The 22743-nt window shown below is 59.1% G+C and overlaps 2 protein-coding genes across 2 annotated transcripts; one reads left to right on the top strand and one right to left on the bottom strand.

The window, feature by feature from the left end:
• Positions 1-318: 318 nt before the first annotated feature.
• LOC130034140 (interferon-induced, double-stranded RNA-activated protein kinase-like) lies at positions 319-17944 on the bottom strand. The gene is made up of 12 exons (XM_056125698.1): positions 17907-17944; positions 15234-15360; positions 14912-14988; positions 13791-13883; positions 10869-10991; positions 7278-7382; positions 6622-6645; positions 5256-5436; positions 2926-3054; positions 1765-1866; positions 586-639; positions 319-492 (listed from the first exon to the last, which is right to left on the bottom strand). Exons 1-12 carry the CDS (start codon positions 17942-17944, stop codon positions 319-321), a joined length of 1227 nt encoding a protein of 408 aa, XP_055981673.1.
• LOC130034129 (G patch domain-containing protein 11-like) lies at positions 17943-22569 on the top strand. Its single transcript, XM_056125689.1, has 7 exons — positions 17943-17949; positions 18852-18893; positions 19519-19675; positions 19875-19965; positions 20806-20928; positions 21562-21643; positions 22367-22569. Exons 1-7 carry the CDS (start codon positions 17943-17945, stop codon positions 22420-22422), a joined length of 558 nt encoding a protein of 185 aa, XP_055981664.1. The 3' UTR covers positions 22423-22569.
• Positions 22570-22743: the final 174 nt, after the last annotated feature.

Below are 22743 nucleotides of genomic sequence, written 5' to 3'. Positions count from 1 at the left end.
TGGTAGCCTGCCAGTTTGTCCAAAGTAGGAATGAGATAATAAGATGTCAAAATAAGATGTCACACGGCCGCAAATGCTTGTTTTTAATAGTAACTTAAGATAATTTAATAGTAATTTAAGATAAAAAAAAATGGGTCCCACCCGGTGATGCACAGGGGTTACTCCTGGCTCTACACTCAGGAATTACTCCTGGCGGTGCTCGGGGGACCATATACAATGACGGGAATCGAACCCGGGTTGGCCGCGGGCAAGGCAAACACCCTCCCTGCTGTACAACTGCTCCCGCCCCCAGTTTTAACAATTCTCCCTAATAAGTTTTTAACAGTTCCTAGACCAGGGAATGTTGGTAGTGGCCTTGTCAGAAAGGCTGCAGCACGTCCTGTGCTCGATGGACCCAGCCCCGTCCTTCCAGCTCCTCAAGGTATACAGCAGTTCCTGAGCACTGGGTCGCTTCGAGGGGTCCTCTGCGAGTAATTGCTCCAGGAGAGCTTTCTGGAACGAGAGCACAAGTCAGCATAGAGTGAAAGAGCGCATTTTCACGCACAACACGCGGAACCAAACGCCACTCGGCTGCCGAACGCTTACTTCTCTGCTGCAGAATCCTCTGGGGATTTCTCCTTCCTTTAGCTGTGAAAAGATCTGAAAACGAAACATGAACATGGTTGTTAGGAAGCTGTTGACTTGGGGTGGGAATTCACCATGGGGACCCCCACCCCGGCCAGGGCTCCCTCAACCCCACCCCACACCACCTTGTCCCAGAAAAGAAGCTGCCCCCGCGGGAGGCCCGTGCTCCTCAGGCCTGCCGCCCCACTGTGCTCCTGCCGGCCACGGCCCCTCTGCCTCAGGGCTGCTGCCTCCAGGGAAGCCACATGCCAGCCCTGTGCGGGTCACTTGGTCACTCCCTGCCAGAGGCAGGCGGGCACACCCCACTCTTCGGGAGTCGCTTTTTCCTGTCTTCTGCCTCCGGGCCACACCCAGCTCAGCGCTTACTCAGGCTCTGCGCTCAGGGTCACTCCTGGCCGTGCTCAGGGGACCAGGTGGGGTGGGGTGCCGGGTTGGCTGTGTGCAAGGCAACTGCCCTGACCACTGCCCCCCTCTCTCTTTTCTCTCTCTGTCTCTCTCTCCCCCTCTGTCTCTCCTCTCTCCCCTTTCCTCTCTCTCTGACTCTCTCTCGCTCTCTCTCCACCCCCCGTCTCTCTCTCAGCCTGTCTCCCCCTGTCTCTTTATGTCCCCCCCCCCAAGCATCTTAAAGACGGCAAAGCAGGTCATCCAACAAATCGCTCACCCCATGGGCCCGAGAGCCAGCAGGGGCTCCGGCTCGCCTTGCATGCCACTGACCTGGGTCCAGTGCCCTGGCACAAGGAGTGACTCCTCAGCACCGCTGGGTGCGGCTCAAAACCCAAACGGGACAGACTGGCTTCAAGAAGAAGTGCCAGCAGAAGTCAGCCAGCTTCCAGGGGGCGAGACTGCCGGGTCTCGGGCCTGGGCCTCTGAGGGACCCAGCACTCCCTGGGGCACTGGCAGTGCAGGGCGGAGATGTCACGCGGCAAGTAGGCGCTTGCCTGAGCCAGGATGCCCGGCTCTGATCCCGGACACCGCCTGGTCCTTCACGGAGCGGCTCGGGACAGGGACCCGGCCCCAGGGTTGGTCTCTAGGAGAAACTCTGACTTCAGGAGCAGCCAGAGATCAAGTCCCTCTTGACTGCAGCCCGCAGCTGCCCGGTCCAGCACGAGTGGCCCTGGCAACTCCCCCCAGAAGATTCACCTTTTCTATTTCCATAGAAGTTTTACAGATGTGAGTAAGTTCCAGGAAAATGATCCCCAAGGCATAGATGTCCACTTCGCTTCCATAATTGGTTGAGGAATTCTAAAGAAACCAAATTGTATTTCCCTTTAGGATGCTCTTGATAATAACATACATGCCTTCCCAAGCCAAAAGTATTATTTGACCAAAATGTCTTTTTGGGGGGAGGAGGGCTCAGGGCTCACTCCCAGCTCAGTGCTCAGGGCTCTGGGCTCAGACTCAGCTCTGGCAGGGACCAGCCTTCAGGTGTGCCCTTGTGTGTGGCTGACCCCAGCTAACCCCCATCTTGGCACCACAGTAGCCAGAGCACCCCAGAGGAGAGCCCGGAGGCCCCCAAGAAGCCCATGGCACCCCAGGGAACTTCTGGTCCCTGGCACGGACCAGCCGTGAGCCGGGAAGGGCCTGGGTTTCCTGAGCGCCAAGCCCCGAAAGGAACGAAACCAGTGAAATAATATCGGGCAGGAGCGGCCGGAGCCAAAGTCCAGTGGGCAGGGCATTTGCCTTGCATGCGGCCGACCCAGGGTCGATCTCCGGCAGTCCGTAGGGTGCCCCGAGCACAGCCAGGAGTGATTCCTGAGTGCAGAGACAGGAGGAACCCCAGAGCATCGACGGGTGTGGCCCCAAAGGAAAAAACCCAAAACAAAACCACCAAAGAATATGGGGCAGGAGAGACAGCTCAGGTGGTATGTCTGGGTCCCTGGGTTGCACCCCTGCACCACAGGGCCCCGCATCCTGCAGAACGCGACCCCCGCCAGAAGCGTTCCAGGCAAGGCCAGAGCCGCCAAGGGCAGGGCACCAGGCCGAGCACGGAAAAAGAAAAAGAATAACATGGCACTGGAGAGACAGTACCGGGGAATGCCCCATCCTCAGCATGGCTTATGGCCCTGAGCACTGAGCTGGAGAATAATGTTAAAATAACAAGATAAAAGTGTGGGTCCTGAGGAGACAGTACAGGAGTTAAGGCAATGAACCGTCTTCAGCACCCAACCCAGGTCCGACCCCCACGTGGGCCCCGAGGACCAACCAGCATCACTCTTGGGCAAAGAGCAAGGCTGATGTGGCCCCCAACCCAGCCCAGCCCCCCAAAGGGAAGAGCCCCAAGGCGGGCAGGAGGGCACTGGCCTGTTCCGGGCTCCTGTACCAATCGGTCCCTGTGTCCGTGGTCCGTTGGCTGTCGTTTTCCAGGGAGGTGACAAACCCAAAGTCTCCGATCTTTATTTGCTTTTCATCCACGAGAAATATGTTCGACGGCTAAGGAAGGGACAAGAGCAGCACCGTTTCACAGACGCGCCAGCCAGCCAAAGCCCCTTGAGCAGCGGCTGCTGGCATGTGGGCTCCTGAGGGCGCCACTTCCCGGGCCCCAGCAAGCAAGCTCATGAAGAACTGTGCCGACCCCCACCCCGACCCCCAGCCTAGAGCACCCACTGCAGAGAGACGCTCAGAGTCTCTCTCGAGGATCAGGGCCCCGAGAGAAATTTCCTTTACCGCTGTGGGCCCAGCGGTGCCCAGGACTTCCACTCCCCTGGGTGCTGCTGGGGACAGAACCGAGTGGCAAGCGCCTTACGCCCGCTCGTCTCTCGGGCCCTGCCTTCCACTTTGGGAGGGTCTGGGGGAATGCGGGTTCTCGGCAGGGGCCCGGGCACAGGCGGGCTGGAGGCCGCAGCCCACTGCTGGCTGAGCGTCCGCCAGAGCAGGCCAGACCCGGCCCACAGACCCGGGCTCACGAGGATTCACGGGGGCCCAGAAAAGGCGTCTCCACCACAGAGGCTGTTCTCGCCTCCTCTGCGTACCGGGGGCAGCGGGCTGAGGACTCTCACCCTGTCTCGCTCTTCATCTCCTTTTGCTATTTGTTTTTTTTAGAATTTTATTTTGGGGCCAAACACGGTGGTTCTCAGGAATCACCCAGTAGGGGGGGGTGCAGAGCATATATGGGGGTACCAGGGATCCATCAGGGGTGGCCATGTGTGAGGCAGGCAACCTCCCTGCCAGCCTAAGGAGTCCCCACGCACCCCCCGCAGGGTCCTTGCTCCAGGCCAGTCCTTGCCACCCGACGCTGGTGGATACTGACAGGGCTTTACTGCACCCCATTTGTTTAGGTGGAAGCTGTTTTGGGGGTCTCCTGAGTCCCGGGGGCCTCTGGTGAGTCTTGCCCCACCTGGTCGTGGATTGGCCTTGGGCATTTTTCTAGAGGCTCCAGGCGAGCGTGGACACGACATTCTCCAGGGGACGCCTGCGACACCTGTTCGAGGCTAGCCGGTGGCCTGACCAGCAGCTCTGTCTCACAGCACCTCTGACCCAGGAGGGGACATGCAGCACTAGACATGGCCTGTCTGGGGGCACGAATGCCCAGGAAGACCCCAGACTCGGGCCTACAGCTGGAAGCTCCTCCTTCCCCAAGAGGTGAGGGGCCGGGCCTGGTGTCCCCTTTCGAAAGCACCAGAATAGGAACTCAGAGGTCATCATCACCAGCGAGAGAGAGCAGGGGGCCGGGGGAGGGAGGGGAGTTCGGGTCACCCCGGCCTTCACGAATCAGACACAGCTCGTCCAGACTGGCCATGTAAAGGCTGCAGCAACAGTACAGTGGGAGGAGGCTGGCCCTGCGCAGCCGACCGGGGTTCGAGCCCCACCAGGAGTGATCCCCGAGTCGGAGCCAGGAGTCAGCCCCAAGGATCGTCAGGAGGGGCCCCCAAATCAGAAATAAATACAAATTAGAAAAATAAAGTCATAACCATGCCGCTGGGCCCTGAGCCAGGCTGATTCACTCGGGGCGCCCCGGAGGAGGGCGGGTGCGACCCCTCCCTGCCCCAAGGGACCCAGCCCAAGCAGCCCCAAACCTCCAGAACTCAACTGCCGCCAGGCTCACGGCCCCTTTGCACACCTCGGGCCGAGCCTCACCCTCAAGCGAACCTATTCCTGGACCGCACAACCAGCCCTTCACACCACACACCCCACCATACTCCAAGAGCACCGCACCACATTTGATGGGGCTCAAAGCAGGAGGCAACCAGTCTTAGAGGGAAATATTTTTTTACAGATATATATAGATAGATAGATAGATTGATAGATACATAGGTATCTATATAGATGTAAACCACATAAGGCTCAACCTTTAGCAATATGTTAACGAGCTCTTACAGAAGGGCTTAATGGCCCCTGGGTAGAAGACAACAATCTTCACAGTCTTTCCTCTAAGGAAACCTTTTTGTAGCATTTTCAGCGATACAAAAGTACTATTTCGGGCAGGAATTGGGACTCGGGATGGAAACATCCGAAATATGGTAGGAGGAAGGTGTGATGGTGTGGCGTTGGTGTTAGAATATTAAATGTAATCAAAGATTGTGAACTACTTTATAAAATAAAAAAAATTGAAGGGAAAAACAAAAGCTGAGAAGACAGATCTGGAATTCCTGAAACGCTACCGCTCAATTCCTGATGAAACTTTCACCGCTTACCTTGAGGTCTCTATGAATATATCCTTTTTCGTGTATGTAATTCACTCCTTCAACTATTTGTTCAAAAAACTGTAATGCCAGGGCCGTGTCGGGCTTCTGATGCCTCATCCTGTCGATCCACTCTTCCAGGGTCCCCTGACCACAGAATTCCATTTGGATGAAAAGGCATTCAGTCTCCGGCCTGGACCCAGGATTCACAGCAACAGAGAGAAGGAAACCCAAACGCAAAGGTTTAAGAACTACGCTTTGTCTTGCAGAGGCTTTGAAAACACTTTTGGTTCTACTCATTTCTGATGTTTAGAGATGGTATTCGGGAAGGAGGGCCACAGCCGGCGATGCTCGGGGCTGACTCCCGGCTCTGCACTCCGGAATCCCTCCCGGCGGGTTCTGGGGACCAAACCCGGTCACCCGTGTGCAAGGCCCTGGTCGTACTTTAGTGTTTAGTGACAGAAAAAAAAGGTGAGAGCCCGGGGCCTCCCACCTGCAAAGCTCTACTGCTGCTGTGGCTTCTCCGTGCCCCTCTCGGGACAAGCCTTTCCGCTCAGAGCCCCAGACACCCTCTGGATTCCGCCGTCTTGCCCAACGCTGAGCGGTCAGCAGCTGCCCGTGGCGACATCGGGCCCTGGTGCGCACGCCCGGGGCGGCCTGTCTCCAAGGCAGTGGCTCCTGCGAGCCTGATCCTCGGCTCTCACCGATCTGCCTCGGGCGCACAAAGCTGTCCACAGTAGCACGAGGGGGCAGAGAGGTCGCACAGCGGGCAGGGCGCTGGCCTGCCACCGCGTCTGGCCCCTGACCCCCACGAGCAGGGGTCTCTGAGCACAGAGCCAGGACTTAGCCCTGACAGCTGGGGACCAGGAGTGGCCCCCAAACAAAGTAACCATTTTTCTTCTCTTTGGGGTCACACCCAAAAATGCTCAGGGGTTCCTCCTGGTGCTGTACTCAGGAATGACTTCTGGCGGTGCTCGGGAGACCCTCAGGGATGCTGGGAATCGAACCCGGGTCGGCTGCATGCAAGGCAAACGCCCTCCCCACTGTGCTGTCGCTCTGGCCCCCCAAGTAACCATTTTAAGATGCCTGTCAGCCGTGGGGTCTCTTCCTGCGAGCTCTCGCCTCCTGTTCCCGTGTCCCCAATATTCTTGGACACCTTCTTACCCGCTAGCATGAGGAGATTCTTCCTCATCTTCAAATGGACTGCTGCAGAGAAAAAGGAAAAAAGAGAAGTATAAATTCAAAAATAATTTGAATAAACAGCAAAATTTTAAAAGACACATTCTAAAATTTGGCTGGTAGGTTCCCAGTTGCCCAGAGCACTGTTTAGCTAACAGGCCTAGTGGTGTAATGGGCCACACCTGGCAGCATTCATCACTGACTGTCGGCTCTGTGCTCAGGGCTGACTCTTGGCTCGGTGCTCAGGGCTGACTCTTGGCTCAGTGCTCAGGGATGACTCCTGGCTTGGAGCTCAGGGCTGACTCCTGACTCGGTGCTCACGGCTGACTCCTGGCTTTGTGCGCAGGACTGACTCCTGGCTTGGAGCTCAGGGCTGACTCCAGGCTCTGTGCTCAGGGCTGAGTCCTGGATGACTCCTGACTCAGTGCTCAAGGCTGACTCTTGGCTCGGTGCTCAGGGCTGACTCCTGGCTCTGTGCTGGGGCCTGCAGAGGGGCCGGGCCCCTGACCTGCCGTGACCTCCGCCCTCTCTCATGTGAGGCCCCCCACACGTGGGAAAGGTGCGTCCTGGCTCTGAGGAGCAGCTTCTGCAGGAGCGTCAGGGCGGGCTCTGGGGCCGAGCGTCTGGGTGTGGGGCCAGTTCAGTGCTGGGCTCCAGAAGCTCTGCTACTGGGGGACACACTGGCAGTGCCCGGGGGCCCCGGGACGACCAAGCAGTGCTCAGGGGTCCGCCCTGGGGGTGCTCGGGGCCACGTCCGGCACCGAGACGGAGCCCAGGCGAGCCAAGGCGAGGAGAGGGCCTTTGCCCTGTGCGGCGTCCCAGCCCCTTCCCGAGACCTCGTCGTGTTACCTCGACTCATAGTCCATGAAGCAGTCGTCGGGGCCCTTCCAGCAGCCGTGGTAGAGAACGATGTTCGGGTGCCTGAGCTCCTCCAGAGCCTTGACTTCACGCATCACTTTCCTGGGGAAAAGAATCAAAGAAGCCAAAGTGAGGAAGAGCACAGGGACGCGGAGTCCCCCCTGACAGCACACGCTGCCTCCCCGGCCCTTCCGAGGTCCCCGCAGCCCGTGGCCCAGAAAGGATGCTGCGGCACTCACCAGGGAAAGAAGCGTCGCGAAGCCACTGCCCTCCGCATGAAAGCAGCAGCAGGAGCCCCTGGCCGCATGTGCAGAGCCCAGGGGTCAGTCCCAAGCCCCCGCCCGGGGCCCCCTCGGCCCTGCCTCGAGCCCCCACACGGCAGAGCGGAGGGAAGCCGGCGGCAGCGGCTTCTGCCGTGCCCAGAAAGGGATTCCGGGGCCAGGCGCGCGCTGGGATTCTGCAGCCTGCACTGATGTCACGTCACGCTGGATTCCGTGAGCAGCCCCCTTGGCTGGCAAGCACTGACTTCCCCTCTCCACTCCCCCCTCCTTCCTACCTCCTCCTCTCATCCTTCCTCTCTTCCCTCCTTCTTTCCCTCCTTTCCTTCCTTCTCCTTTCTCTCCTATATCCCTCTTATTTTCCATCCTTCCTTCCTTCCTTCCTTCCTTCCTTCCTTCCTTCCTTCCTTCCTCCCTCCCTCCCTCCCTCTTTCCCTTCTTTCCTTTCTTTCTTTCTTTCATTCTTTCCTTCCCTCTCTCTTTTTTGCAGTGCTCAAATTTGACCCAGTACTCAGGGAAACTCCCATCTCAGTGCTCAGCAGATGCTTTTGCTGGTGCTCGGGAGACCACCCAGTGCTGGGGCTGGACCCTGGGGCTTTGACCACAGCCGCCCCCTGAGCTGCCTCCGCAGCCCAACAACCACCTTTTCTAATTAAACAAAGTCCTATGGACATAAAGTTTCTAGAAATCAAGGGGGCGTTCGATGAGATAGTAGCACAGAAGCCAACTGTGCTCCATTACAACCAACACAGTAACCCAGAAGGCCAGCCACCCACAAGCTGCGCAGAAACCACCAGACAGGGGCTAATGACTCCACAGCGAAATAGGACAATTTCCACCAATTTGATTTAGCTAAGTTATTTTTTGATAATTTGCCGTTTAGTCATAACAGGCGATAAAAAATGAATTCTTGTGTGTCTGCAAAGAGGGAAGACTTGGGAAGTGTTTGGGAAAATGGGGACGCTGGGGGCGGGGGGGGGGTCACACTGGGCTTGTGCTGGAACAGTGACTGCCCAAGTAGCTGGGTCATGAGAGATTTGTAAATTATGGTGTTGAAATAAATATTAATAAAAATGACTTAAGTTTTAGGGCACAGCAGGGAGGGCGTTTTCCTTGCACGCGGCTGACCTGGGTTCGATTCCCAGCATCCCATTGGGTCCCTCGAGCACCACCAGGAGTCATTCCTGAGCGCAGAGCCAGGAGGACCCCCTGCGCATCGCTGGGTGTCACCCAAAATGAAAAAAAAGTCTAAAATTTTCAAAAGAGAATTGTCTCCATAGGCACAATCAATGGTCAGGACCCCCTTCAGCTTGATTTCTTATGAAACGCTTCTTCATAAAGAAGCATTTAAAATGCGTGTGAAGCGGGGGGGGTGGGGGGCAGTGCCACCTTCAGTTCCGGTCCCCGCTTCATTTCCGGATCTCAGTCTCCTCTTTAAAATAAGGGAAAGGGCCGGAAAGCGCTCGCGACACGCAGGACGCTGGCCCTGCACACAGTGACCCCGGGGCCGACCACCGACACCCCGCAGTTCCCTGAGCCACATCACGTTGCTAATCCCTGAGCACAGAGCCAGCAGTCAGCCCTGAGCACCGGCCAGGGGTGAATCCCCCCACGGATCCCCTAAAAATCGCCCAACGAGGTCCTGTGTGTTTGGGTTGGAGAAGCAACCCAGCAGAGAGCTCCTGCCATGAGGTCAGCCGACCTGGGTGCGACCCCCAATATCCCATAGGGTCCCCTGAGCACTGCCAGGAGTGACCCCTGTGCACAGAGCCGAGAGTCAGCCTCAAGCACAGCCAGGCGTGCCGTGGCTCAAAGACAGACAAAAGACCTAAACCAAAACGAAAATAGGAAGAAAGCAAAAAAAAAAAGAAAACTCCCAAAGGACTCTTTCGTCTAAGCTCAGTGATTCTCTGACTTCAGTTTTCATCCAGACACTTTTTCTTTTTGGCGGAGGGTTGGCTTTCTGGGTCGTAACCAAGGATCGAACCCAGGTTGGCAAGGCCAGTGCCCTCCCAGCTGTCCTGTGGCTCCGGCCCCTCGCCCAGACAGTCTAAGGAACCACCGTGCAGCAGGACCGGGGGCAGCTAGCCGAGACAGAAACCCTCCCAGGCGGGGGGTCCCCTGCAAAGTTGGGGCCGCAGCTGTCGCCCCCGTGGTAACCAAGCACGGGGATGTGGAGCTACAGGGCGCCAGGCCGGGGACTCAGGACAAGGCTCCGGCCCAAGTATTCTCCCCAGCCCTGGAAGGACTTTTTTTTTTACGTTTCAGGTCATACCTGGCAATGCGCAGGGGCTACCCCTGGCTCCACGCTCAGGAATCACTCCTGGCAGGGCTTGAGGGGGCCATATGGGATGTCAGGGATCAAACCCGGGTCGGCCGCATGCAAGGCAAAGGTCCTGCCCACGGTGCTATCGCTCCAGCCCCGAGAATGACATTTATTTTTTTGGTAGGAGTACTGCTACTTATTCAGCCACTGATTAGCTGACTGAATTGGGCATGAACTCCACCTCAATTTTTTTTATTTTATTTATTTTTTTCTTTTTATATTTATTTATTGAATCACTGTGGAGAATGGTACTAAGCTTTCAGGTTTAAGTCTCGGTCATACAATGGTCAAACACGTTTCTCTTCAGCAGTATTCATTTTTCACCACCAAGAACCCCAGTATACGGCCCCCTCCCAGCCCTCCAAATGCCTGTGAGGCAGATGATTTCTACTTAACTCTTCTCTACATTGATTACATTCATTATTTTGACAAAAGATGCACCATTATTGTTTAGAATTTCCCCCCAGACAATCAGAATTGCAGAAAAGGCATTGTGAAATACTTTGTTTTCTATAGCTGGTTATGAGAATCATATAATGTCACACGGCCACAATTTTGGATTTTTGCAAAGAGCCAGATGATTACGAGATTGGTTTCTGTGTGTCTGGTGTTATGGCCTTGCCGGAGAGCTGCTCGTGGGGGGTAACATGTGACCTCGGTAGGGCATGAAGGACGTGCTGGTACTGCCCCCCTTCCCATGAGACTGCAGTTGCCCCATCACAGCCAGCTCCTACCTGGTTTTCCTGTAAGCTCTGAGGCAGCGACCACCTTGCTGCCAGGGGGGGGAAAGGCAGAAGGGAGCAACACCCTTTCCCTCCCGGGGAGGCACGGCGCCGTAGTTGAACGCACGGTCCAGAGAATGACATTTTTAAGGCCAGCTAGAAAAAGTCAGTAATGCTCCTTCATACAGTACTATTATTCTACACAAATTATTATACTGAAAAAAGGAATAGTCAGACAACGGAACGAACTTTTGCTACTTACTCGTTGTCGTATTTAACGCGCTTAATAACATAAGTCTTGCCATCAATCTTGTGACGAGCTTTGAAAACTTGCCCATATGCTCCAAAGCCAATTAGTTCGATGTCTGTGAAGTCCTCAACAGGGCTTAAGAGACAAAGGTTGCAGTTACTCTCCGGAGGTGTGAGCCCACCCACCGCTCCACTGACGCTCCCTTAGCCTGGAGTCAGAGCAGCCTCTGACCCAGAATCTTCCATTAGCTTGTTTTGGGCTCACCCCTGGCAGTTCCTGGGGCCCGGCCCCAGCTCCGTGGGGTGGAGGGTTTTGTCCTGGCTCCATGCTTGGGGTGCTGTGCTAGGCCACAGTTCCAAGCCTGGGCTCCTGCATGCAAAGCATGTGCCCTGCCCACTGAGCTCTCTGGCCCTCTAGCCCCAGAACAAAAGCACGTCTGCTACCATGGGAGAACCACATCCCACCCCAGAACAAGAATGTGAGCAGGAGGGGCTGACACTCAGAAAGAGGGCCACTGTTTTTGGTTATGTTTGGGGGTCCCCCCTGGCAGTGCTCAGAGCTTACTCCTGCTTTCACCCAGGGACCATGATTCGGGCGCTTGTTGGGTCACGTGGGGTGCTAAGGATCAAACAGGCAAGCGACCAAGCACCGAATATTGCTCCAGCTCTAAAAGGCGTCCTGTTACGTCCGAGGCCCTGAGCACACTGGTGGGAGCAATGAGCGCAGGTTGACCCGAAACGCCTGCCGGCTGCCCCTCCTGAACCTACCCACCACGTGAGACAGGCTAATGTGTTCACTGACGCAGAGACTCATAGATGAATCTCAAAAGAGAACAACAAGTTACAGAGGCTCTTCTGGACCCCACGCCAGGCTGAGTCGTCCAGGGCACCCTGGAGGGGCGGCGGTCAGCCCAGCGCCCACACAAGTAGAACCCCAGCAGTGGAAACTTCTAGACTCCACAGTTGCCACCCTGCTACTGGCCAGACCCCACTGCTTAGGACGAGCCTCACCTAGAATATAATTTGCTGAAAAACTCAGGTATGCAGGTTTTGTGGCTGAAATCTCCAGGCTCTCAAGGAGTCAGGGATGGGTGACCCCCCCCATCTCTCTGTATGTCCAGAAGACCAGATAGTCACACACATATACCCCAAAGCTGCCACCCAGTTAGAATTTAACTGTATCAGCTCGTTAAAAATGTTGGACTTCCAACATTTCAAACTCTACAACCCTGATAAACCAGGAGTAAGTCACATACATTCTCTCTCTCTCTCTCACACACACACCCACAGACAGACAGACACACACACACACACACACACACACACACACACACCCCACACGTGCGTGCCCTCGTCTGAACCCGCTCTCAGCAGCTGCCCCTCCACTGGACACGCGACTGCCCTGCCCCCACCCTCCCTGCTCTGGGGTCGGTCCCCAGCACCCCGCACAATGGGGTCTCGCCTGACTGTCCCTCCCTACGAGAAGGACCCAGCACCAATTTTCGCGCTTGATCAGACGCAGAAAGTTCCGTGGCTGCCTCCCCTGGCAGGGCTGACACGGCGTCCTGCGCAGGCTCCTCCTGGCTTCCTTCTCCCCAGGTGCACCCCTTCCCGCCCCAGCCACACCCAAGGGCCCCACGTCCTCCTTTCTTGTGTCCCTCGGCTCGTGGCCTGGCCCCGGCATCCGTGGCGGCGCCTCCCACGCCCGAAGCCCACAGTGGCCACACGAGTCTCTTCCCGGTTCGGTTCCCAGCTAAGGGCTCTTGATTCTTTCCACTCCAGGCAACCCCCTGTGGCAAAAGGGCCCCCGGAATTTCATTTTCATGTTTTCCTTCCGGGGCCTCTCAACGGGTCCTGGGGGCCTCCGAGTTAATCCTGGTCACTCTCGGTCAACCAGGCCAGCAGCTCAATGCTGAGGCCAGGACTGGAGACAGACAGCAGGGGGGCTGACCCGGGTTCAACTCCAAGCACCACACTGGATGCCAAGCCCCACCAGGAATGACTCCTGAGCACTGCCGGGTGTGGCCCCCAAAGCAAAAAGCGGCAAAACAAGCGGCTGTGTCCCCATTCTCCGCCCGCGCCTGCGAGCGCCTTTGCTCCTGGAATAAGCCCGGGGGCAGGGGCGCCGGCCTCCTCCCCGCACCCCCGAATGGACAACTGCCGTGGTCTTCTGTGCTCGCCTCAGGGCCTTCTCGGGAGACCAAGTGCCAGGAAGCTGAGGCTGCGTGTGCGGAAGGCCCTCGGCTCTGACCCCTACGCACTCACACACATCCACACAGATGAACTCTGCACTCTTACACACCCAGACACACTCACACTCTCTTACATACACAAACACACATGCACTCACAAATAAACACTCACACACATTCACACAGATAAACTCCGCACTCTTACACACGCAGACACACTCACACGCTCTTACATGCGCTCACACACACATGCACTCACAAATACACACTCACACACTCAAACATACACACTCCCATAAATACATAATCTATTGTACAGTCACACACATACACACACTCTCACACACGCACTCTCAGCCACACAACCTCACACATACTCTCACACACACTCTTACATGCACTCATTCACATGCACACATTCTCACACACACTCCCACACATGCACACTATCATACACTCACACATATACACACACACACAAACCCTCACATGCTCACACACACACTCACACTCACACACCTTCACACACAGTCACTCTCACACATACATGCATTCTTACACACACACAAGCCCTCACACACTCACACCCTCACAAGTTCACACACACACACACACACACACACCCTCACACACACTCACACCCTCACACATTCCCACAACACTCGCTCACTGGCTGCGCCCAGACCACCAGGAACTGCCCCGGCAGAGGTCGGCCTGCCTGCAACGCCCCCGCCTCTCCTCACCTCCTCTCCATGGTGTTCGGGCAGCTGTCTGCTGCTGCTGCTGCTTCTGGAGGTGCCCTGAAGTTCAAGAGCAAAATCAGAGGGAAGGAGAATCTGCAAAGAGCAACGGGGCTGGCCGGGAGGGGGCTCAGGGGCTTGTGTGACGCCAACAGCTACGAAACCTCCCACTTGAGGGTCTTCTCTGCCCACCTACAGTCTACGGGCCTCTCCTGGCTCCTTCTGGGGCCCTCACAGCCCCGTGGGGCCCTTGGCGCTCCCCGCCACTGCGTCCTCTGCGCCGCGGCCCCCGCAGCCGGGGGTCCCTCTGTCCGCCCCTCGCAGCCGTCTGCTGCCTTCTCCCTCGCAGCCGTTCTCCTGGCCCCTTCCCTCCCGGTATCCTGGCTGCAGCCTCCTGAGCATCCTCGAGGCCAGCGGGTTTCTGACAAAGGCCCATTCCCCGGAACTATACCCGGCCCTTCCCGGTACAGTTCTTCACACACATCCCAGACTTGGCGCATGAGGCCTCCCTGCTGTGCTATCGCTCCAGCTGCAGTTCTGATTTTAAAGGCAGAAGGAAAACTCTCCGAATGAAACTAATTTTGTTGCTGTCGTTGTTGCAATGGCCAGGATCAATCCCAGGATCTCACACCTGCAAAGCGGGTGCTCCACGGATGAGCTGCATCCCTGGGCCCTGATGGTTGTTCACTTGCCCTGTGATCCTGGGGCTCAAACCCCGGACTCTGTGCGTGAGAATCACATGCTCCCTGGAGTAGCTCCGGCCCCCGCCCCAAGAGCCCTCCTAAGAAGCCTCTTCTAGAGGTTTCTAGAAGGAGCAAGACCAGAAACATATGGGAGAACACGGAGGCAGGGCTGGGGATTCGGCTGGAAGCACGGACGGAGGCACGGGCTGCACCCTGACCGCATCGACAAGGCGGCCCGGGTGCAGGCGACACATGGAGCTGAGCCTGGAGCACTTACCAAGGACGGGGAGGAGTCCCAGCCGTCACTGCGGCAGTTTCTGTCAAGGGAGCTTCTTCCAGAGAGCGACTCAAGGGTGCTGCAGGAGGGGGTGGCTGAGTTGAGGAACACCCTGTGTCCCCCGGGTCCCCTCATCCTGCAACCGCCCTCTGGTCGCGCCTCACCTGAGCCTGCGGGATCTGAGCAAGGAACTGCTCTCACTGATGGACGCGATGGACGCCTCCGGGGGCACTTCGGGTCTCTGGAAGGCACCACGGCTGCGATCAGGCCCCACTGCAACCTCACCACACTGCCCAGCGCCCAGGGGACATCCGTCCGCCCCTAGTGCGTGTCCGGTCCAAAAACGCTTCGGGAGGGCCTCAGCACCGAACCCCCCAAGGCCCAGAGGTGGGAAGAGAGCCCTGGGGTCTGCAGCATGACCGGGTCACACAGGCAAGACTCAACACGACACGCAGGGAGCAGCGCCAAGCCCAGGGCGACGCCTACCGCGGCCGCGTCCTCCGAGTGGAACTTCTCAAGGGCCCTCTGGGCGGCCAGCTGCTTGGCCTTCTGCTTGGAGCCAGCAAACTCCCTGCCGTAGACTTTCCCGTTGATTCTGCACGTGAACTGAAACCTAGGGGCAAGGGCAGAGAGAGCAGGGCCGGGTAGCAGCAGAGCCCTGCCCGGTGTGGTCTGCTTTGGGGGCCACCCTGCCGGTGCTCAGGGGCCACTCCGGGTCCCACACTCAGGGATCACACCTGGTGGTGCTCAAGGGACCACATTTGATGCCAGGGATCAAACCAGGCTTGGCCGAGTGTCTGGGCAAGAGTGATAGCACAACGGGTCAGGCGCCTTGCACACACAGTGACCCGAGTTTGAAGCTCAGGACCCCATTTGGCCAGGAGTCATCCCTGAGCTCAGAGCCAGGAGTAAGTCCTGAGTGCCACCAGTGTGGCCACCGCTTCCCGAAACAAGAGCCAACAACAAAACCCCCGTACTGCCTCTCCAGCCCGGCACCAAGAAGTACTGAGTCTGATTTACGACTTGAAAGGAAAAGTCAAACCCAGTAACCAGCCAAAGTCTCATCAGAACAGTGATGGGGGGGAGGGTCCTGTTTCAGCCCCCTGCGTCTCGGCCTCTGCCTTTCCCAGCTGGTTTCTAACGCTCCGGCCATCGAAGCTCAGTCACAAAAGCACGGAATGCTGATTTTTAATTCCCCAAATATCAAATGCTAGCTCCATGGAGGAGGCGAGGAGGAGGAGGAAGAGGAGGAGGAGGAAGAAGAGGAGGAGGAGAAGGAGGAGGAGGAGGAAGAGGAGGAAGAGGAGGAGGAGGAAGAAGAGGAGGAGCAGGAGGAGGTGGAGGTAGAGCAGGAAGAGGAGAAGGAGAAGGAGAAGGAGGAGGAGGAGGAGGAGGACGAGGAGGAGGAGGAAGAAGAGGAGGAGGAGAAGGAAGAGGTGGAGGAGCCCTGGCGATTGTTCAGAGGTGCGTGAAGGGGAAGGTGACCCGGACATGGTGGGGACCCCACTGTCCCCGTACCCTCAGTCACCAGGCTTTTGTGATGGGCGAGCAGCACAGCCAATTCCGAGGGCACTGGGCTAGGAGCCTTGGGAGTGAGACCGCCTGGACCCTGCACAGACTATGTAAAACCCAGGTTTAGAATCGTCAGCCATTTCTTGTCCGGGAGGAGTTGGCAGAGGCCAATGCCTGGTCACTCCTCTACGAGGGGACATGCGGCCACATCAGTCTCCAGCAGGCACATGCGCACCCCCTCCCCCGGCCCCATGAAGGAGGCCCAGTGGTTCGTGCCATCCTCTGCCTCCGGGGGTGGCAAGGGCCAGAGCCTGGTCTGGGTGGACCCACTCACATCCCGTGTGTTTGCGTGGGAGCCACAAGGTCACGAGTGCAAACACGGGTGCCGGCACCCAGCCTAGGGAGGGGTCAGGGCGAGGGACACCCAAGGCAAATGTGGGGGTGTGGGTTCTGAGCGCAGAGCCAGGAGGGAGCACTGAGTGCAAGCGCGCGCACACACGCGCACACACACGCACACACACACGCACACACGCACACGCGCGCGCACGCTCGAGGAAGGTGCCCAGGGCTCAGGGAAGACCGGCGACCCGGGTACCCAGACGCGCGGGGTAGACGGGGCCTTGAGGGAGGCGGAAGAACGTTCTGGAAGGCGCGCAGCGGCGCGGGGCGGCGCGGGGCTGCGCGGGCGCGGGACTTTCCGGCGCGCGGGAAGTAGCGGGAAGCCGCTGGAGGACGCGGCCGGCGCGCCCCGTCGGGCCGAGCCAGGACGCCGGACGCCGCCCCGGAGGCCGCCCCCAGGCCCGGGTCGCTCCCGCGGGACCCCGCGCCCCTTCGGGCCGGGACAGCGCCCCGGGTCCCCAGCGCGCCCTGACCGCCCCCCGCAGCTCCCCGCGCGTCCGGGTCACGCCCTGCCCCCCGCGATGCCCCGCGCGGACCCCCCGGACCCCAAACCGCCCCGACCGCGGGCTGCTCCCCGCCGACCCCCCGCCCTCCCGGTGGGCACCCAGATCCGCCCCGCCCGCGCCCGCGGCCTGCCCGGCCGCCCCCGGCCCCGTCTGTGTCCGCCCCGCCGTGCCCGGCCCGCTGGCCCCGCTTACCCGGCGAGACCCGGGCCCGCAGCGCGCGCCCCCGATGCCCCCGGCCCCGTCTGTGCCCGGCCGCGCCCGCGCGCCCGTCTCCTCGGTCCTCGGTCCGGCCCGGTGCGCCCGCGGCCGAGTCTGTCCGAATCCCTCCCGGCCCGCGCGTGGTTTTGTTTTCCGCGCGGGCTCCGCCCCGGACACAGGCCGCCCGCGAATCCGGGCGCAGCCTCAGTAAGTGGCCGGAGAGCGCGCGCGCGCACACACACACGCATATACACTGTCACTTTCACTGTCCTCCTGCTGGTCACGGATTTGCTTGAGCGAGCGGGCACCAGTTCCGCCCCGGACACAGGCCGCCCGCGAATCCGGGCGCAGCCTCAGAAAGTGGCCGGAGAGCGCGCGCGCGCGCGCACACACACACACACACACATATACACTGTCACTTTCACTGTCCTCCCACTGGTCACCGATTTGCTCGAGCGGGCACCAGTTCCGTCTCCATCGTGCGGGAGGGCCGAGGGCCCGACTCACCCTCCGAGCAGACGCCCCGAGCCCTGAGCACCCCCACTGCGACTTCCCTTCACAGTCAGTGGTGTTCCCTAGCATGGCCCGTGAGCCCTGATTGGGTTACGCCCTCAGCCACTGGCATAATTTCTGTTTTGACTCTCATTGTGTCTTTTTTTTTTTTTTACTTTTCTATTTGGGAATGTTAAGCCTCAATTTCTAATCAATTTCTGAAATCAAAGCAGTTATTTATTTATTTAGTGGACTGGAGCGATAGCACAGCGGTAGGGTGTTTGCCTTGCAGGCGGCCAGCCCAGCGGAGCGGGGTTCGATTCCTCCACCCCTCGCGGACAGCCCGGCAAACTGCCAAGAGTATCTCCCCTGCACGGCAGAGCCTGGCAAGCTACCCGTGACGTATTCGATATGCCAAACACAGTAACAACAAGTCTCATGATGGAGACGTTACTGGGCCCGCTCGAGCAAATTGATGAACAACGGGAGGACAGTGCTATTTATTTGCGGGGGGTCCCACCTGGGATGCTCAGGGGTCCCTCCTGGCTCTGCACTCAGGAATTACCCCTGGCGCTGCATTTCCCTCCTTTCTCTTGGCACCGGGCTCATTTTCTCCTCCCCCGGGCAGTGGTGTCGCCTTGGAGGTGTGATGTCTCGGTTTTGCCGTTAAACTCTGGCCTGGGTACCCCGCCCTCCCCGCCCTCCTCTGGGAACAGTCTCCGAGAAATTCCCCGGGGGCTCGAAGTCACTGCCACAGGAGTGCGTGTGGTAGCCGCCCTTTGCTGATCCTGTGGGATGCGCACGGGGCTGGGGTGGAGGAGCAGGGATCCGGCCTGGGGACCGCGGGGTCCTCAGGAGCTGGTGGGGCTGCGTGCTTGCGTGCAGAGAGCGAGTTGGCAGCTGAGGGTTTGTGTTGGGATCCGAATCGTGACAGCACTCGAGCAACGGGGCTTCCCCGTGGGCGGTATAAAGTCGCGCGTTCTGCTTTGTCTTTCAGGTGCTGGGATTGTTGAACCGATTCCTCTTAATGTCAAAACCGGTAGGTGATCCTTTTCGAGCGTCTCGGCTGTTCCACTTTGCCTTGACGTGTGTTTGCCAAACAGATGCCTTTCCTCGAACGTGGTGTCGTCGCCGATCTTGTGCCATAGAACCGCCTCGGGGACGTGTCTGAGGTTAGTGTAGCTGGTCAGGTGCTTGCTTTACACACGTCTGACCAGATTTGGTCTCTGACACCCCATGAGGTCCCCAAGTCTCACCAGCTCTGACCCCTAAGCGCAGAGCCAGGAGTAAGCCCTGAGCACTGCTGGGTGTGGCCCAAAATAAAACAAAGAGTCTGTGTGGTATTGCTGCCTTGTTTGAGCAGATCGTGAGCTTGGGAAAAATCAGACTGTGCACTTGAGTGCCAGTAAAACAAGAAACTCAAGAGTCGGACTGGAGCGATAGCACAGCAGGTTGGGCGCTCGCCTTGCACACAGCCCACCTGGGTTCGGTCCCCGCATCCCTTATGGTCCCCGGAGCACCGTCCGGAGTGATTCCTGAGCGCAGAGCCAGGGGGAACCCCTGAGCATCGCCGGTGGGACTCAGAAAGCCCCAGCCGAAAAGAAGCCTCGGGTGTCATTTCGTGTCCTCCTTCCCGTCGAGTGACCTCGCCTGCCGGCCCGGAGGGCGGGCGGGGCTCACGGAGTTCTGTGTCCGAGCAGGGAAGAGCGGCGTGGGCCACGAGGCGCTGCTGAAGCGGAGAGCGGCGCAGAGGCGGGAGCGCGCGCTGCGGTGGGCGCGGCTGCAGAGCCTGGCCGCGGAGCGCGCCGCCGAGCAGTTCCGGTGCGGTTCTGGGTCTGGGGAGAAGAGAACCGAGGGTGGAGCTGGGGGCGGTTCCCTCGGAGGCGTGGGGCTTCCTGCGCGCAGCCCCCCGGCTCGCCCGGCCGGCCGGAGCCCAGGGCCCAGGGGTGCGGGAGGTGCCGCGGCCAAGGGACCCCGGGGCGCGGGAGGGGGCCGCGACGGACTCTGCCCTCTCGCCTAGATTGCGCCTCAAGACGAAGCAGGACGAGGCGAAGCTGGACGCCGACCTGCGCAGGAGCCAGCGAGCCTGCCAGCAGCTGGACACGCAGAAGGCAAGGCCCACCCCCCACCCCGCACACGCCCCCGCCCATGGCCCAGTCGGGGTCAGCCGCCGTCCCCACCGCACAGTCGGGCATAGCTGACGTCACACCTTCCGACTCCCGCCTTGGGTGGGGGTTTTGACTTCCCGGCCCTGGCGTCTAGGGGACTCTTCACCACAGTGCTCCGTCCCAGCAGCCTCCAAGCTCCCCGCCTGTCCCAAGGGAGCAGAATCGCGCTCTGGCGCCAATTCTGACTTGAATGGTTTTCCAGGGCCCACTTTTTTTTTTTCGCTTTTTGGGTCACACCTGGCGATCTCAGGAATGACTCCTGGCAGTGCTCGGGGGACCCTATGGGATCTGGGAATCGAACCCGGGTTGGTAGTGCACAAGGCAAACGCCCTACCTGCTGTGCTGTCGCTCCAGCCCCCAGGGTCCACTTTTGCTTTTAGCTTATTTTGCTTTAATTGTTTTTTTCCCCCAATTTTGATGGCCGTTGCACGGCCATCAAAACAAGATCACTTTATTGGAAGTCTCCGCGGTGCCTGACGACTCGCCCTCCTGTCCAGAAGCGTGGCTGGGGCCCCCCTCCCCCCTTTCATTTCTGGATCCTGAGCGCACGGCAGGTCCTTGCGGCCTTCCCGGCATGCGTGGATTCTCTCCCGCGGCTTCTGTCCCTGCTCGGGCAGGCAGTGAGCGCCGCGGGCTCTGCGTCCCACAGTTCCCCGTGGACTGCTCGGCTCCTGGGGCAGTGCTCTCAGGGGCTCGTTGCCAGGAGGATGCAGGTTGCCTGCCACAATGGGCTCGTGCACGCCTGCCTTTCGCCCCGTTTGACGGAAGCATCTGCGTCTGCAGCAAATCCAGGTTCCCAGGGAGCCGTGGTACTGGCTGAGGCCGGAAGACGAGGCTGAGGAGGAGGAGGAGGAGGAGGAGGAGAAAGATCAAGATGAAGATGAAATTCCGAGTGACGAGCTGAGCGTATGTGCCTCAGAGGGGGGGTCTCCCCTGGGCGGGGGTGGGGGCAGTCCGCGCTCTATCCGCCAGGGGCAAGGGGCACCCAGAGTGTCCCCAGGCCTTGGCCAGCGTCCTCCGCGCGTAGGAGCCTCCCAGCCTAGGGTCTGCTTCGTCTGGTCACTCCTTGCCCCGGCCCCAAAGCAGAGCTGCAGAGATTGCCTGGAGCTGGGCCGACCCTCTCGCCAAGCACGAGCTGCCCCTGGAAATTCTTTTGGTTTTTGTTATCTCCTCTGGAAATGATTCCAGTCACCACCCCCATACACACACACACACACACACACACACACACACACACACAGAAACCAAAACACCCCTCACACAATGCGAAGAAAGTGGCGATTCTTCAAGGGATGACACGCGCATGTCTGCCCTGGCTTGTGCCCGGAAAGGTCTCAGCCGGAGTGACCGTGTCCACAGCACCGGCGGCCTTCAGGAGGGAAGGGGCCTTCAGGGCCACTCGGAGCTGGCCGGCCCGTCTGTGCCCCGCTGCCTCCCAGTCCCGATGGGCATGGGCGCAGGGTGGGCTGATGCGGCGCCGCCCAGGGGAGCAGAGCTGGAACGCCGCTGGGTGTGACCAGCGCTCGCTCTCGTGTCTAGGTGCTGGAGAAGCTGCGGCTCCTGACCGGGTACCTCAGAGAGGAGCACCTGTACTGCATCTGGTGTGGGACGGCCTATGAGAGTAAGGACCTCGCCTCAAGTCCCCGGGGCTGTCCTCCCCAACAGCGACTCCCCGTGCCTTTCGGTGTCCAGCTCTGGTTGGTTTGGTTTTCCGGGAGTGGGGTGGGCGCCGCACCCCGGAGTGCTCAGGGCTGACTCTGCGCTCGGGTCACCCGTGATGAGGTGCCGGGGCTAGAACCGGGTTGACCATGCGAGGCTCTGCTTGTCTCCACGACGGCCCGGAGCCCCCAGACGGTGTGAAACTTGTCTGCCCCCGATGACAGTGGGGACCGTGCCTTAAAGAACCACCCCGTCTGCACTGCACTGTCCTCCATTGTCCGTCGATTGGCTCGAGCAGGCCCAGTAGCGTCTCCATCGTGAGACTCTGTTGTTGCTGTGTCTGGCGTATTGAATACGTCACGGGGAGCTTGCCAGGCTCTGCCGTGCGGGCGAGATACTCTCGGTAGCTTGCCGGGCTCTTGAATCGAAGGGGCGGAGGAATCGAACCCAGCTCGATGCCAAGCACAGTAACAAAAGTCTCAAAATGGAGACGTTACTGGCCCCGCTCGAGCAAATTGATGAACAACGGGAGGAGAGTGTTTGCTTTTTTGTTTCCTGTCTTCCTGGTGTGTCACAGGAGGTAGTGGCCCAGACCTAAAAGATGTGTGTTGGGTCAGAACAGTTTCCTCACGTGAGGCTTGCTGCGAAAGTTGCCTCATCCTCTGCTTTCTCCTCCCCGTGGCAGATCAAGAAGACCTTTCTTCCAACTGCCCGGGGCCAACCTCTGCCGACCACGACTGACCAAGTCTCCCTCTGCCGACCACGACGACTGACCCAGTCTCCGTAAAGAAACAACCTGACGAGTGTAGTTCCCCAGACACAAACAAAACCAGTTCCCCGGTTCCTCCTGCAGTCTCGTGTTTGCTTCCACTTGTACTTCTGGAGAACTTTGCCCTCGAGACTGAGTGTCCGCGCAAAGCCGGTGGCCAGTGTGTGCGCTGTCAGTGCAGGACTGGGCTCGGCAGGTGCCGGGGCTCGGGGTGACCCCGGGGAACTCGGCTGCCTTCGGAGCACCGAGAGCGCCAGCTTTGTTCCCGGGGAGGCTGTGCAGGACAGGGACAC

This window comes from Sorex fumeus, unplaced genomic scaffold (genome assembly GCF_029834395.1).
Source record: "Sorex fumeus unplaced genomic scaffold, SorFum_2.1 ptg000006l, whole genome shotgun sequence".
NCBI classification, from domain to species: domain Eukaryota; kingdom Metazoa; phylum Chordata; class Mammalia; order Eulipotyphla; family Soricidae; genus Sorex; species Sorex fumeus.
The sequence above is the reverse complement of the archived record's forward strand: the minus strand, read 5'-3'. Positions and strand labels throughout refer to the sequence as shown.

Coding starts and splice junctions, on each gene's coding strand:
- LOC130034129 (XM_056125689.1), top strand. Junction 20,929..21,561: donor TTCCGAGTGACGAGCTGAGC/GTATGTGCCTCA, acceptor TCTCGTGTCTAG/GTGCTGGAGAAGCTGCGGCT. Junction 21,644..22,366: donor GTGTGGGACGGCCTATGAGA/GTAAGGACCTCG, acceptor TCCCCGTGGCAG/ATCAAGAAGACCTTTCTTCC.
- LOC130034140 (XM_056125698.1), bottom strand. CDS start 17,944: ATGCTAGGGAACACCACTGACTGTGAAGGGAAGTCGCA. Junction 13,884..14,911: donor CTCAGATCCCGCAGGCTCAG/GTGAGGCGCGAC, acceptor TGCTCTTTGCAG/ATTCTCCTTCCCTCTGATTT. Junction 1,867..2,925: donor GGTACAGGAGCCCGGAACAG/GCCAGTGCCCTC, acceptor TGGTTTCTTTAG/AATTCCTCAACCAATTATGG.